This window comes from Squalius cephalus, assembly GCF_949319135.1.
Source record: "Squalius cephalus genome assembly, chromosome: 17".
NCBI lineage: Eukaryota > Metazoa > Chordata > Actinopteri > Cypriniformes > Leuciscidae > Squalius > Squalius cephalus.
The window spans coordinates 24,308,778-24,326,020 of NC_137138.1; the positions used below are offsets into that span (position 1 = coordinate 24,308,778).

At 38.3% G+C, this 17,243-nt stretch overlaps 1 protein-coding gene across 2 annotated transcripts; it reads right to left on the reverse strand.

Annotated features, from left to right (window-relative positions):
* Positions 1–723: 723 nt before the first annotated feature.
* On the reverse strand, positions 724–4,202 carry adrb2b (adrenoceptor beta 2, surface b). Of its 2 annotated transcripts, XR_013823999.1 has the most exons (3): positions 3,989–4,202; positions 1,882–3,813; positions 724–1,651 (listed from the first exon to the last, which is right to left on the reverse strand). XR_013823999.1 is itself a non-coding variant. In XM_079898335.1 (2 exons), the coding sequence occupies exon 2, from the start codon at positions 3,801–3,803 to the stop codon at positions 2,583–2,585; it is 1,221 nt and encodes a 406-aa protein (XP_079754461.1). In that variant the 5' UTR covers positions 3,804–3,813; positions 3,989–4,202; the 3' UTR covers positions 725–2,582. The 2 variants fall into 2 exon arrangements, 1 of the variants encoding a protein (XP_079754461.1); XM_079898335.1 differs by having other exon boundaries at positions 725–3,813.
* Positions 4,203–17,243: the final 13,041 nt, after the last annotated feature.

Below are 17,243 nucleotides of genomic sequence, written 5' to 3' on the forward strand. Positions count from 1 at the left end.
GAAATAATATATTTCTACACTACTTTAATTTGATGCAGTTAAAAATGTGAATATTATATAAAGGTTTGAGACAAACAGAGTTAAAACAAAACAAAAAAAAACACTGACTAGTTGGTTAGTATTGAAATATTCCCAAGTCTTCCCTGTATGCTTCCTGTCAACACTAGATGGCGTAAAGTGTGCAACATGTTCACACAAGAACATGACTCTGTAGGACAGCATTACAAACCACCATGTTTATTCTGTACATTAAGCAGCTGGTTGGACAGACAAAAATAAATAAACAAAAATAATACACCTTAAAAAAAAATTCAAAACAGTTTTTGTTGTAAAAGTAGCATAGAGGAAACATTTGCACTTGGCAAACAAGATAATTTGTTTCGTGGAATGACACAAACTAAGCAGATACCATTTCAGAAATGTGCTGTCAAAACACAGTAACACATTAGGCAACATTCACATACTGATTTGCCCATCAATGTGGTAAATACTTCATACAAAATGTGCCTAAGACGATGTTTGACAGATGACTAATACCTTAAATGAGAAGCATGATGTATTCATTACTACAGTACCAACAAACAAAACACCAAAAATGCTTCACATAATGAAAGAGATTCAAGCCTTTCAGTTTTTATCCCAAAGAACGCATTTCACATATACAATCCTAGATAGATATTTGAAATACGCGCGTGTGTGTGTGTGTGTGTGTGTGTATATATATATATATATATATATATATATATATATATATATATATATATATATACATACAGAGGGAAGGACATTGCAAGGGAAGAAATATATAATATATATAAAATTCAGTATGGTGTGAGACTAAGGACTAAGGTCTATTCCAGGAAGAAGGACATTGCTAGGGGAAGACTATATATATATATATATATATATATATATATATATATATAGAGAGAGAGAGAGAGAGAGAGAGAGAGAGAGAGAGAGAGAGAGAGAGAGAGAGAGAGAGAGAGAGAGAGAGAGAGAGAGAGAGAGCATACACAGTCTTCCCTAGCAATGTCCTTCCTCCTGGAATAGACCTTAGTCAGTGTAAACACACCATACTGAATTTTATGTGTATGAAATTGAGGCCGTGTGAGCATAGATTTACAGTCTTTTTAATAGCATGCACTGCATATATAGGTCCTAGATCATACGTTTCAAAACTCACAGCTTTCAAAACTGTTTTATGGAGTTTTTGTATACTGATTTTTTTGGGAAATATCTTTCGTCAGCTTAAAAATGAGCACGTTGTTAATTAAGACTACAATTCTTAAATATAATTCTTTGAACACACTGTACTTTTCTATTCATCACAACCTTATTCCTGGCAAAAAATAAATATAGCACTTCAATGAGTCTATAGAGCCACATAAGCTGTATTTATGTCTTTCTCAAATTCCCATGACATATGCGCACACAGGAAGGGGGCTCAAATAGCACAACACCGGGCCATTGCGTAAACGTACATTTGTCAGCTTTTAGTAATGTCAGATATTTTCCAGTAGTGTTTCTGTCATAATCAAGTGCATTGCCTGGGCTATTACACAAAACTAAACGGATGGAAATAAACAACCGTCGGATCAATATCAGGTGAGCTTGTGCCGTTTGCCCAAAGGGCTGTTTGTTCAGGAATCTGTAAACAGTACAAACACAACAGTTATGAATGCCTACCCCCATAAATTTGATGCCAGAAGTGGTATTCCTGAAATTAGGATGCTGATATAGCATCAAGATTTACACACTCAACATCTAAATATTGTTTAGCAATGAGAATCATTGGCACATTCATTGCACATAGTGACGTGTTAAATATAACAAGATTATTGTGCCACCCAGACTGCGAATGTAGACTTGCGTACTTACTTTTATAAACATGACCCTTTATAGATACAGCTTCAGCTGTAACCTTAAAACGATTTCCCAGTGGAAATGTTAACGGGGGAAGGTTGAAGGGCTGGGGTTGGAGAGAACTGCTTGGCTCTTTCACTTTTTTCCTTTCGACAAGAACAGCTGGTTATAGCACAGACGGCAATGTGCACCTGTTGCCCCTCATCAGAGGGTTATATTTCCTCTGACTGGAGGAGGGCTCAGAGATATCGAAGACCCTGGTTTCCAGCGAGTCCAATTTAATGGAATGTAACAAGTCTGTCTGGCATAAGACACCCCTTTGACGCTCTTTAAGATCTGCAGTCCACGTGTTACGGTACAAATCCAGACTCTTGGTTTTGTAAGCTGAGGAATTTATGAATAAATTATGAATGAACCATCCAGGTTTCAGTTGAGACTTGAAAAGTGTCTCGAGGTAGTAAGTGGAATCCAGAGGTAGACTGTCTTGGCTTTCTTTCCTCATTTGTCCAAAAGCATAAGTTACTTCATTTCCATTTGTTCTGACTCAATACAAGTATCACAATATGTCAACAGTACATCTTAAATATGGTGAAAATATGGGCAAAACCTTCATGGTTCATAGGCTAAAACATCTAAAAACCATGTTTTGTCACAGACAATAGTGGTTGCAGAAATCTCTCAAGTGCTCCAGGGAATATTCAAACGTTCAAAATTGGCTAAATATTGGATGTCACAGCTTTATTACAATTCCCATTTGTGTTTTTGGTGCCTGCAGTCAAACTATTTGCACCCATTTCTGTTTCGCAAGTTGGCGAGGGCTCTCGTTGTCTGGTGGTCTTCGTGTGGACTTGCCAGCTGTGGCCGCTGTAGATATATCCCTTGTTATTCCTTGTGGAAGGTAGGTGAGAAGTTCTCCTGCACAGGATCTCCTGAAAGGCGCATCTGAACTCAGGACTCCTGCAGTAGATCAGGGGGTTGAAGGCGGAGTTGGCGTAGCCGATCCAGTTCAAGATCCTGAAAGGCAACATGATGTTGTCCATCTTCCAGATGGCCGCCACCACGTTAAGCACGAAAAACGGCAGCCAGCAGAGGGTGAATGTTCCCATGATGATCCCCAAGGTCTTCAGAGCTTTGTGGTCCTTCACGCAGAACTTGGTCCTCCGGTTCTTCATCTCATTCCCCTCCTGGGTGCTGAAGCTCTGTGTGCGTATGCGTCCCTCAATGCGGTCGATTTTCTGAAGCTGCCTTCGGGCCTCCCGGAAGACCCGGCTGTACACAAATACCATGATGACCAGCGGGATGTAGAAGGAGATGATGGAGGAGGTCACGGCGTAGGCGGCGTTGGTGTTGAAGTCGCAGCAGGTTGGGTTCTCCATGCATCTCAACGCATCAGGGTCGTCGGACACCCACCACTCCATGTGGATGGGCAGGAAAGAGATCAGGGCGGCCACCGCCCACACCCCTAGGACCATCCCGCAGGCCTTCCGCTTCGTGAGCATCGACTGATAGCGCAGAGGCCACATGATCGCAACGTACCGGTCCAGGGCGATCACGCACAGCGTCTCGATGCTAGCGGTCACGCACAACACATCCGTAGCCGTCCAAAACTCGCAGAAGAAGTTTCCGAAGTGCCACGTGTTGAGAAGGATGTAGCATGCGCCGAAGGGCACCACCATGAGGCCCATGACCAGGTCGGCGCAGGCAAGGGAGCTGATGAAGTAGTTGGTGACCGTCTGCAAACGTTGAAATCGTACAATGGCGCTGATGACCAGCACATTGCCAAAGACGATGCCTAGAACCAGAAGCCCCATTAAGATGCTAATTAAGACCACCTCTGCATCACTATATTCTGACACCGGAGAAGAATCGTTTAGCCCAGCTGAAACATTCATGGGCAGGGAGGTGTTCTCCGTGCTCAACGTATCCTCTCCCTCCATGAGCTTTGACCTGAGGAAGGAAAATCAACATAAAGTATTGTTAGCCTGAAAAAGGAATGCTTTTCAGAGAGCACAAGCGAATAGAAAGTACATTGAGCGTCAATCAGAAAGCAAAGTATGAGAATGACTTTACAGCATGGAAAATGTGTCAGAGGAGAATATCCTCAAGAGATCAAGTCACTTACTAAAATCAGGAGAGTGTTTTAGAGTCGTCCAACTTAATTCCACTATTCATGGACTCCCTTAAGGTATCCAAAAATAATCCTTTTGAATTGTGTTTCTCTTAGGAGGTGTTCTGGTCTCACATAGTGTTCTTACACTGAGTGTGCTCAACTCTTAATCACCTGGTCATTTTTTCTGTGTTTCCTTTACATGCGCACAGCACTCTTGGCTGAACACACTGTAGACTAAATGTGCTCCTGACTATCAGTTGGACTCTTATAACAGCCAGTGCTGACGTCACAGTTTGTCAGCAGCCAATCAGAGCACAGCTCTGTGCAGCGCAGAGCACAACACTTGTAAAGAGAAGCAGAGAAACAGAAGAAGCTATTTGATGTTACTTTCAGAATTATTACTAGTAAGGCAATATGTACCAGTAATAAAAAACAAAAAGACAAAATATATTTATGATTGATAGATAGATAGACAGATAGAGGGTGAGAAACTCTTGTTTTGTTCTTTTTTTTTTAATGATCTCTGCTGTGATATGGATGTTCTGTGTACCTTGAGAAGATCCCCACTGTGTTTTGTCACTAAGCCATGTAAGATCAATATTTCTATCCACATGCGTTAATCTTTGCCTCACATTTTCTGGGTTACACTAATGGAGACAGGAGACTAATGAAAAAACTTAATATTTAAAGATTATTGCTCAAAATGAGAGGTTTTGGATATTTTATTCTGTACAAATCAAATTAGCTTTTAAAAATCTTCCTATCTGCTAATAACGGCCACTTACAATACACTTATAAATATGTAAAGAATTGGGGTCTTAATTATTCAAGTAGACATTATTTTTACATTCTTCACATCAAAGGAAAAACGTCCTTTTAAACTCAATTTTTGAGAAACTAATAAGGATACCCGGTTTCACAGCCAAAGCTTAAGATAATCCAACGCTATCTCACGACCAATTCGTACGAATTCGAACGAGTGATAAAAAGTTGGCTAATTCGTACGAATTTGTACGATTTGTCTAAACCCACGTGATGGGTAGGTTTAGGGGCGGGGTCAGGGGTAGGTCATTCGTATGAATTCATACGAATTGGGCAATTCGTACAATATGTACGATTTAGCAAAAATCGTACTAATTCATACGAGTGAGGTCGTATGAATTCGTACGAATTAGCCACCTCGTAGAATTCGTACGAATTGCCGTGAGATCCCTGACTAAAATGCATGTTTAATATGTTTTAATATCTTAAAACATGTCAGTGACATTGTTTTATCCCAAGATGCGCACCAGTAATGTTTTTTTTTCTAAGGCACGTTTATAAAAGCTAATTAAATGCCCTAATTGAACTAAGGCCTAATTCTGGTTTAATCTAAACCCTGTTTGTGAAACCAGGTCTGGCTCTTTTAAATTTAAGGACGGGACTTCTATTGGTACAGCTCCTATATTAAGTGATGCCTCTATCACTGGCTCTTTTAATTGTAAGGTGGAACTACAGCTGTTTAAGCGTTATGATTTCTTCCACTTGCATATTTTTACAGTAATATTGCTTCTGCTTTATACAGTCTCTAGTCACTTACCATAACATTTGGGACATGACTACTGGATTTAAATGAGGGACTGAATCTCTTAAACGATTGTTCTGCATATGTATGAAATGCATAAGTTTCTCTTGAAATTGTGATGGTTGACATAGTGATAAAACAGTTTTGTCTCGTGCTTACAAATAAGAAATATGAATGTCAACAGCTTAAGCCATTCAATGTTTGTTATTTAAGACGAAAGTAATAATAGCGACTGGAGACGTATAAATGTCTGGCAATTTTTAGCCATGTTTTATTAATGCTTGATAAGCTGGTGCTTTTAAACAGCAACGTCTCTCTGAACTGTTATGTTACCCCTGGACCAGAAGCCTGGTGAGAGCAAATATAAAGTAGAGAGACAGGTTACATTTGAGAATGAGTGACAAACACATACACAGCTGGTAACTGTTCTGAACATGGTAAATGTTTTTTGGCTGCTCATTAGCTGTTGGTAGGCCATCTTGATATACCATCACTTTAGCATCATTTTGAATTAAATAATAATGTATAGTAGTTTACATTTATTTAAATGTGAGTGCTTGATGTGACATCTGAGTGAAATGGCTTCTCGAACAAGAAAAAATGTATGGGGGCGGGACTTGATTTTGTCCGTAGGGAACTGATTGGATGGTTGTGGTTTGCTACAGTATTGGTTGATCTCATGTGAGTGACAGGTTGCCTCATGCAAGTAAACGTCATCAGTGAAGCGATGTAGCTGCAAGTGGGAGTGGAAGTTATTTTGATGAAAGAATATGAGGCCACATGAATTACAAAAAAAAAAAAATACTGATGTGCGTGGATCTCATTTATAGTAAATAGTGCAATATTCTATAAAAAAAAACAAGAATTGTCCATTTTGATTTCACGATGACTTCAAAGCATGACAAAGTGTACTTAAGTGTTTTAAAAAACATGGTTATGATTGTGTACTCTCTTTAAGTACACTTAAGCAGGCTTTTATTGCATTAATATTATATTGTCTGCAAGTACAGTTTTTACAAATTGTACTTTAAAGATCTGTAGGACCCACAAGGGCTGTGTAATGTTTAAAGTTGTAGCAATCCAAGAGAGCAAGCAGAAGATGATTAAACAGACTTTTAATGAATGTAGAGGGAAACACAACATTAACACTAGACAAGGAACTGAGGAAAACCAAGGGCTTAAATACACTAGTGAAGGTAATCAACAGAAGAGGGAACAGGTGTGTAATTCAAGTAGAAACTAAGGCAACTAAAGGCCCGGGTATGCTTCATTTTTCGCGTTCCGCTCCGTCTTGCTCAGTTTAGTGTGAGTGCCTTTCAAAGTATATATCCTTTAGCTGTGAGCGCGGAAAGACGCGTTCGCTGCGTGTACACTATCTAGTGGATTTTCAAAATTTGAAACCTGTTTTCAAAAGCTTGCATTTACACGCTGCTATTGTGTAAATGAACGGCCAAAACGCATAAAATGTTTTCAGGTTTTTTGTTGAAAATGGTGTTGTGTAAATGAACTAACACAACTAAATAACCCTTACATGCACACTCAATATAATAAAGCACACATCTGCTTGTTCCGCTTCAGGAAATTCACTTTTAAATGCCCTTTTTAAATGATGTTGTTAGCTAGTTGTTCAATTTGGTTCTGCACACTCTGAATTTGGTTGCAAGGGTTTGTCACTTACTATATGTATGTTCAGATGTATAACTAAACTATGTATGTACAGAATGCCATTCAGCAAATCACACTTCATTTCAATCAGATAAGACAATATGAAAGCACTAAACTCCATGTAGCTTTCTTGCTGAGTCAAATGTCCATGCAACATATCTCAGCATGCGTTTAATCATTCACCAGACTGTGTAGCCTGTGCCTCGTGCATGTGAATTAACTATGCATCCGAATGTGCAAATAAGCATGCTGTCTTGGTTGTTAACATGCTCTGTGATGCTAAAAACAAAACATGCTCAATAGCATCTGATACTAGAGCAAATAAAAAATCTGAAGCGGTATGTGGGTGGATTTGTGCTTTGGTTTGTATATTCATGTAATAACCTCAGTGAATGCCCTATGTTAACCTCTACATTTTGTGTTCTCTACAATCTTTTGTAGTATTTAGCTGTGAACACCGGTTATCTGTTTATGAGCACATATGCATGAAATGTGCTTCATTAAGTGTAAATGTGCCTTTCAGCCAGTTTCAACCTGTCAATTTTTAGGCTGAACATCCTGTGCTAGCATAATGAAAACATAACATGTTATCAGGGTATTAAGTTGTTTTAATTGTTTTAGGCGTAAACAATTTAGTGTTTCGGCATAAACAATTTAGAGCATTTAGCGTTAGCATCTCCGGATGTTGTTGCGTCAGCTTAGGCTTTGAAAGTGCTGTGGCATGTAACATCAAGGAACAGTAATGCTGTCTGTTCCATATAAATCCAACAATGAGGAAGTGGCAAAGAGTTTTGTGAGATGTTTCCTTGGGAGGGATATCCACCACGTTCATACAAACGAGTTTACTTACGCATCTCCTGGCCCCGACAATAACCTTAGACAAACGCATACAGGGGCATAAACGCCCTCACACACACATGCACATGCAAACACACATACATACTCGACTTCACAAGAGCAGTGAGAGCAGTTAAGGAAATGAAACACTTGAAAAGAAGGTTTTTCCACAGGATGCCTCCCAAAACCATTTTTTATCATTGACATGCATGGCAGATGTATTCCCACTCAGCACCAGGGAGATCTGATGAGCAGATTGCTTATCTTCCTGGGGAAATGAGGGTGGAGAGGAAGGTGTACATGCTGTACATTGACACTAGGTTTCAACTTTAGGAAATAGCAGGGTTCAGATCAGTCCACACTCATCTGTGAACCACCATAAATGAGATATTATTATATATATATTAGTTTGAAAAATACACTAATGGTCCAAATATATGCCAGAGATAGATTTATTGGTATTATTTCTAGTAGGCCTATATGATGCATTTTCTAGCATGGTAATGGATATGACAATGTTAATGTTAATGTTAACTTGAGTAAACTCTGTTTTTTTTTTGTTTTTTTTTGGTAAGACTTTTTCAGAAATAAAGTCACATTGAAAGAAAGAATTTTTCACATAAAGAATTTTTTTACTATGTGACAGAAACATACACCTTTAGTAGATTGTTGTTTAATTTGATATTGATATTTTTGTGATTACTTAATTCCATTTTGATTAATTTGGTGGTGTAACAATTGTGGACAAAATACATGGACAAAATAATCAGAATTTTCTCCATGTAATAATCATAATTTATTAACAACACCTAAATGTGATCATAACGTACAATGCAATTTTTGGTAATATTTTATAATATAGCACAAACATATTATTATATCATTTTTTTAAACAATATTATTATGGTTAGGGAAGTGTTTGTTATCATTTGGTGAATTTTGGGCTCTCATCCAGGCACATATTGATATTGAACACAAAAATTATTACAATTGACATAATTTACACAGAAAATATGGAGACAACAAACATGGACAATGCTACTACATCACAGACTGTAATCATTTCTACAGTATATCACCTACCACTAACCATGAATATATAAATATACTGGACTGTACATGTATATATAATTAATAAATATGCTGAAAATTCACATTTTTTACATTGTATCTTCTGTGAATATAGAGCACAGCCATGACTAATATATTTTTTTTCTAGAATATGTCACATATAATGACATATAATGTTATGCCACAAATAACATTCAAAATCCTGGAACTGATTTTAGGGAACAGCACTAGACATTAAAAGGGTCAATGAAAGTTCAGTTTCACTGAATTGCCTGCTTGGACAATGTGCAGGATAATGGTGCAGCCAAAATCCTTAAACAATTCCAAACTTTACAAATTCAGTGAAGGGCGGACACTCGTGCTGTCTCTAAAATGCAAAACAGCGGCGCCAACCTGATCCATGTCTTATTTGAATGCAGTGGAGAGCACATTGTCAAAATAAGTGAAAATGTAATGGAAACAGACAGCGATGCACTTCGGTCAATTACAGATAAAAGCTCACTGTCCAGAGAATCAATCAAGAAGATAAATCTACAGCACTTAAAGGATGTACATGATGGACCTGTTTCCTCTCACATGTTCACTTTAGGATATTTTTTTATGTTTGATTATTTTACCTTCTCTGTCTCTCATTTAATTTTATTTAGAAGATCACAGAATGCCAATGCGAAATGGAAAAGGCTTGTAATTTTGTTAAAATACCTCATTCAAGTAAGTGTCCTCTACGTAATACTTTGTATTTTGTTGTAGTATGCTGTATACAGTAAATAGTTTGTCTGGTAACCAAAAAATGGTAACCACTACACAATCAAAAGTCAATGAAGTAAAGAAAAAAGATCATTTACAACTTTATGGGCCAGATTTACTAAACAGGGCAAATTAGTGTGAGAGCGCAATCCCCAAAAAGCGCTGATGGAAGTGGAAAGGTCTGTGTGTGATCTACTGATGACGTGCACATTAAAGAATCACGCAGACGGATCATTTCCATAAGACCAACGCAATCTACCAAGAGCTGCGCAAATTAGCATCTGTTTTAAAGGGATACTCCACTTTAAAATGAAAATTCTGTCATCAAATCCTCACCCTCATGTTGTTTCAAACCTGTATGAACTTCTTTCTTCTGCTGAACAGAAAGGAAGATATTTAGAAGAATGTCAGTAACCAGACAGTTTCTGGTACCATTGACTTCCATAGTAGGAAAACAAATATACTATGGAAGTCAATGGTACCAGAAACTGTCTGGATACTGACATTCTTCTAAATATCTTCCTTTCTGTTCAGCAGAAGAAAGAAATTCATACAGGTTTGAAACAACATGAGGGTGAGTATATGATGACAGAATTTTCATTTTAAAGTGGAGTATCCCTTTAAGACATGCTTTTTTGGGGCGGTAAATAATGGCGCAAACACCAGTAAATTGACGAGCGCAAGCCGTAGTGAATCACCTTGCATGATTCATTTCAATACTCCCCTCCTATAAATGCTGAGTCTAAAAAGGGAAACTTTACATTTGCCAGTTTTATTCTATTTCACTCTAAAGAAAAAACAGGCCTTTGGAATTAAAACATTTTTAGTTTTTCAAGTGTTGGCCATTATGCAACCAATAGATCTGTAAGGGAGAGGTTCTTTTTTCACAGTTGGGTTGCGGAATATTTCATTTTCTCCATAGGGAAATTGATTTTGAACGATAACTTATAAACCTTTAAAGACAGACTGTGAGCAATGAGGTTGTTAATCGACGCTGTTTGCAATTTCAGCTTATTTTAAAAATAATTGTGTTTAACAGCGGAATTAGCCAAAATAGCTCTTTAGCTCCGCCCACTCCCATGAACCACTGCAAATGACGTAATCGAGTCGATCTCTCTATGCTCTCAAAATACAGAAATGTTTATATATATATATATATATATATCCCTCACTAAAGAGTCTTGTACCGTTGTCTTTTTGTCCAAAAATGTAATGGTACACTTTTTTTTGCTTCAAATCTAATTCTGTAGTGTTGTGATCCACCTCGTAGCTGATTGGCTTGGTTTATGGCTTATAACTCTTTAATGTAGACTTTTAAAATCCCTATGTGAAAAATGAATGAAAAAAATACTCTTTTTATTCGAACACGTTGTCACATGTCGATCGCTATGTAAGGGATAATGTAGAGCGAGGCGGTTGTTATAGTGAATACAACCCCGACAGGCTGTTCAGGACCCCGACGCGAAGCGGAGAGGTCTTGAATCAGCCTGAAGGGGTTGTATTCGCTATAACAACCGCCTCGTTCTACATTATCCCGCTTATTACATGGCTACCTACCAAATAAATCAATAATTTGACACAAAATATTGATTTAAAAAGGAGTTTATTGATTTAAAAATGATTGTATTGCTTCTGCTAAAGAAAATAGTCCGTTCCATCTCTACGGTTAGAATCCTGCGTCCATAGCAACGCTCTGTTTTTCATGGCAACGGTGTGTTATCCTTAGCAGCGGTCTGTTATCAAGAATTATTACATGGCTTGGTTGAATTCTAATGTAGAATGCGGTCTGTTATTTCTTGATAACACACCGTTGCCATGAAAAACAGAGCGTTGCTATGGACGCAGGATTCTAACCGTAGAGACGGAACAGACTATTTTCTTTAGCGGAAGCAATACAATAATTTTTAAATCAATAAACTCCTTTTTAAATCAATATTTTGTGTCAAATTATTGATTTATTTGGTAGGTAGCCATGTAATAATCGGGATAATGAAGAGCGAGGCGGTTGATCAGGGTTGTATTCGCTATAACAACCACCTTGCTCTACATTATCCCTTACATAACAGACCACATTCTACATTAGAATTCAACCAAGCCATGTAATAATAATAATTAAATGGATTTTATGCCATATTTAACCACTCAATTGCCATTGGTAAAAAATAAATAAATGACATTTATCAAAAACTCGAAAATAGCTGAAGAAATTCTCATTAAATGTCTATACTTAACTAACTGGCAATTCTGGAGTGGTATAATGTTTGGTTTCCAGTATGTGATAGAGTGTGTTCCAGACCTGTTTGTGGAAAGGTTAGCAAGGTTTAGCAAACGATTACTAAATCCCTGGCCCAGCCTCAGTGTGCCTCAACTATTGATGCTTCCCACCCATCAAAGGTTTCGAATGTCAGTTCAGGGTTCACAGGTCCACAGATTAAGATAGGGAGATGTACTGTCAGCCTGGTCATGACTGGTCATATAGTTTACAGCAGGTGCCATTGTTATCAGGAGAGGATTCATTAGTCTTTCAGCAGAGCTGGGCTGAATTTGTTGATAAATTATCTTAAATGCATGGACTGAGTTTTCCGTGACGCGACAGAAGACAGGTGCAAACCAGAGGACGGATGGCCTGATTTTTTTGTTGCGCGGGTGAGAGATTTGTGAGGTGGAATGGGAAAAGTCAGCTAAAGTTGCTTTTTCCTCTTTTAAGCAGCTTTACATGCAGGAGATTGTGACAGTGGAACAGTTTTTGCTGTTATTGATCTATTATTTAACTCAGTGGATGACTTAGAAATGTCTTTTATCTAGGTGTAATTTAGACTTACATTTATAGTATTTAGGTAAAAGGTAGGTAAATTCAGATACACTTTTGGATCTGCAAAAAGTGGTTGTACATAGCATGGGAGTCTTAGAGGCACCTTGTCAGGTCACTTCGCAGTGTTTATTCTTGGTTTGGTGACAGAGTTCTGACACTCATATCGTCTTGTTATGGTTAGCGTGCGGTTTCAAGTTCGTCCGAGACGTGTATGCTCTTCTGTCCGCGTGTGTTGTTGTTGTGTTCTGTGGATGTTATGTTCAGTCTTGTGCTGTATAACACACAGCTTGTGTTTTTCACTGGCTGTGTGCTTTCATGTTGTCATGTTTTGTGTGAACACGCGGCTTATAAGTGTTCTCATTAGCTGCGTGTTCCTGTCTTTTTTTGTTTGAGCACATGGCTTGTGATTGTGTTCGCTGGCCATGTGCTCTTGTTTTTTTGTTTAGTTTAGTGTGAGCACTCTCTGTTTCTTTGTGCCATGTGCTCACATGTCTTTTGTGTAATAATAATGTATAGTAATGATGACTCAAGCGTTACTACATCTTTCTAAAGGAATTACTGGTCATTCTTAGTACTCTTGGAGGTGTGAAAAATATAGTATTGATTAGCAATCGTGAACTACCGCATTCAACTGTGCTATTACTTACTAATTCATTAATCAGAGTTTCTTGTTAGTTAATAGTAGTTACTAATGTTAATACTGCATACTCATTTGCTCCTGTGTAGTTATTCTTTAATGACGGAACAATTTTCTAAAGTGTTGCCAAATTTTTTATCTCATGCATCAAAAACACTATCAACACAACGATGGAGTGCATTCAACTTTTTGAGACTGCGATAAGTGACAACATGTTCTTGATATCTGAATCATTTCGAAATGCTTTGTTTCTTTGTGGTCTATAATGGTTAAAGAGTCAGACTGGTAACCCGAAGGATGCAGGTTCAATCTTCAATACCAGCAAGAAATGACTGAGGTGCCCTTTAACAAGGCACCTAACCCCCAATCGCTCTCTGGGTGCCGCGGGTTCCCAGCAAAATCGGTGCGCTACTTCCTCCAGAAGATGGGCCTGGAGCCGAAACAGCTGAAGAAAGCCACCAGGGACATAGCTGCAGCAGCTGAGTCCAGCTCAAGATGGCTGTGGCTGAAGAGAGCCCACAGTTGGAATCCTTCTGCAGGTGAAGGCTAGGCAGTCTTCATGGCCCCACCCAGGCAAGGTGTTCAGGTTAAGGGGCGAAACACCTGAGACCCTGAGATCCCTGCTGATGATGCGGAAGGGTTCCAACAATGTGGATGCTCCAAGGAATACCATCTTGGAAGAAGATCTGCATCACCATAGTTAGTGTAGTTCCTACAGTGGCAGAAGCAGCTTGTGGCAAAGCATCTTTGATGTTTATTTCACCATAGGCTTGTTGTCATTTACCTGGATAATGAATAAAACTGGGAGCATGGGCATATATTATTTGGCCATAATGACACTGGCAGCCTATCCAATGTTAATTTGAAATTAGACAGCTTGGACTACCTGATCCAAACGCTGCACAATGGAAAGTGGAAATACTGGTTTAACTCAGCCATACAGCATGTTTGAACCATAAACTGATTAATTTTACATCTACAAGTCAATGTATCAGAATGGTTATGCATTTTATGTAGGCTATCGCTTTCTACTACATCAGACACATAACTATAATTGATATGATTAGCCTTTGGCTGGACTACTATTACAATGCTGAAGAAGATGAAGACTGAAGGCGGATTTAAAATACAAACGAGGTTTAATAAACAAGACGGAAATCAGGCGCAACAGCACTAAACACAACCAACAACTGAAAAGTAAAACAGAGCAACTTAAATACAGGGCCATCTCAGAGGCAAACAGCTGCCTTCTAAAAATCAGCATCCTTGAACAACTTAGAACGTCATTTATAATATTACATTTGGTCTCTTGGAAATGCCCATTTGACAGTAGCAGTTGAGTTGGGATGCAGATGCAAATTTATGTTCATATGATATTATAATGTTGGCTACTTAACTTCCTAATGTTATGAAACCAGTTAAACCGTTACACTGGCTGTGTTCACACACCAGGGCTTCACCGAAAATGCGTTGTGATTCCCAAAAGTTTACAGGTGTGAGTTCGGTTATAGAATGCAGTTGACACTGCTGTAAACTCCAATAGATATAAAAATAATTATTTAAAAAATATTATTTTTACGCAGCTACCCAGTGTAGGCCCCTGGAAGCATGAGTGTTAATGCGTTCCGAGTACGTGCAGTAACTGACAATAAACTCGCCTGTTTAAGTTGAACCAAAAAATGTTTATCATCCTCATCCTCATAGATCTTCCTCAGGCATGTCATGTCCCCAGGTAGTCAGTTGTGATATTTAATCAAATCAAATTCTTGTGTGAAGCGAAAATGTCAGAAAGAAAAATGCCGCACATGGTTTTGACTTATGATTCCCCCCTCATATTTCAACTTTTCTCTTTTGAAAGTGTTATTAGAAAGCCTAAAAAATGTAAAAGATTTGATTCTTGGAAGGAATTTTTTAGGTTCAGTACAAGTAAAAACAGCATTTGTGGCATAATGTTGATTACCAGACAGAAATAATTGACTCGTACTATCAAGAAATACTTTGCACAAGCGGTCTCTTGATATCTAATTTAACTTAATAATTTGTGTGCCTGGATGAAAACATACCCTTTAGCTTTGGGCTCTTTTGGGTCACAGGTTTTCCAAAGGGACAGCACTGTTTGGAGAGCTCGGTGAAGCCCTTCAGGACAGAGAACTGCTCCATTAGTCAAGCACCCGACTCTCCCTCAATTAATTCTTAATGCACAGGGGTATGAGTGAAATATCTGAACTCTCTGGTAAAATTAAAAGTATAAATAAAAAATATGCTTTTTTTTCAGCCCAGTTGGTATTTTCTTGTATAGAGAGAGAGCAAAGAAAAAACAATCAAGCCCCTTTCCGTCAGCAGCCCCAGGATGTTTAGTTTATTAAATTGGAGCTAAAAATAAAGCTAATAAACTTTTACACTGCATTTGAATCCTACTGTATGTGTCACTGTACATGCATAGTGTCTGTGGTCTTTAGGATGATGTGATGTTGACTGTGCCACTGAAAACATTTTTATTCTCTAAAAATCATTAAAATAACATTAGACTGTTAATGGGTCAAAGACAAAGATCTCCAGGAAAATCTTTTTAAAAATCTTGGTTTAAGATGCTTTTAAGATGAAATGTTAGTATTCATGTTGGAAAATGTCTAAGCTTGAAACTGTTACCCTGGTTCCCTGACAAGAATAACGAGACACTGCATCTTGCATTGACAGTATGGGGAATGACCTCAGCATGACCGGTGTCTGAAGCACGTGTGACAAACATGTTGTCACGTTGCCGGAAGCCAGTGATTATAGTTTATAAAGTTTTAAATATGGATATTTTCTTACAAAAACCCATTGCTTTGCTTCAGAATTATTATTATTAACAGTTGTTGGATTACTTTTGTGATGCATGGATGCACTTTTTGGAGCTTCAAAAACTTGAACAAAATACAAACATTTACACTACGATTGTATGCGACTGAAAGAAGAAAGTCATAAACACCTAGGGTGGCTTGAGGGTGAGTAAATTATGGGATAATTTTATTTTTTATGTGAATCATCTGCTTTGTCTCCTGCATGATGGGGGATCTCATTGTCACCTGCTTTGCTATTTTTTTTTGTTTACAGCAGCAGCATGTCATGTATGTTTTGGCTGTAGCAAGTCCCGTACTTGCTCTGCAGCAGCAGTGTAGCAAATATTCCGCCAAAACCAAATATATAAACATTGTCATATCCATTGATTGGTCCTTAACTCAATCTGCTTGCAATCACATCATTCTCTATAGGGCTGATTGGATCCTGCCAATGAGCTCGCTGCTCAACCTTCAAATACTGGTCATCATTTTCTGTAGCAGTTTCAGCAGCAGCAATAACCAACAGCAGTAGCAATAACGGTGTAAGAATTGAGAAATTAGGAGATGCCGGACAGTCTGGTTGAAGAGCGACCAGACCCTGAGAGAACAAAGGACCTCTCTGGAAATTAACATTTGAACTCGTGCACTATCGAGACAAAAGTCTCACCTCCGAGTCATCCTAATCTACATCTCTTTCCCCCTTCTCTCACCCCCTCTCTCTCATGCTCAGATCATCTGAATTCACCCAAGAAAATGTATAGTTTAATGTGAATGATTAACATTGAGTATTATACATATTTAGTATCATTTGAAATGTCTCATTGCGACTGGTACAAATGTCTCATTTCCAAATAAGTAAAACAAAAGGTAATAAGGTTTTTAAGAGTTTAGGGATAACTGACACACAAAGGAAGGTGGTTTCTAGACAAATGGTCTCCTACCCCCCCAAAAGGTGTAACTTCTGAATGCAAATTTCCATTGATAAAAGATGTTTCCAAGTGAAAGAGGTCCTGACTACAATGAAATGCAGCAGGGGATTCGGGGTCTTTCTGTACTTCAGATTAGCCCGTGAGGCTGAGAGTGAGACCTCTCAGCCTCATGTATTTCTTAAT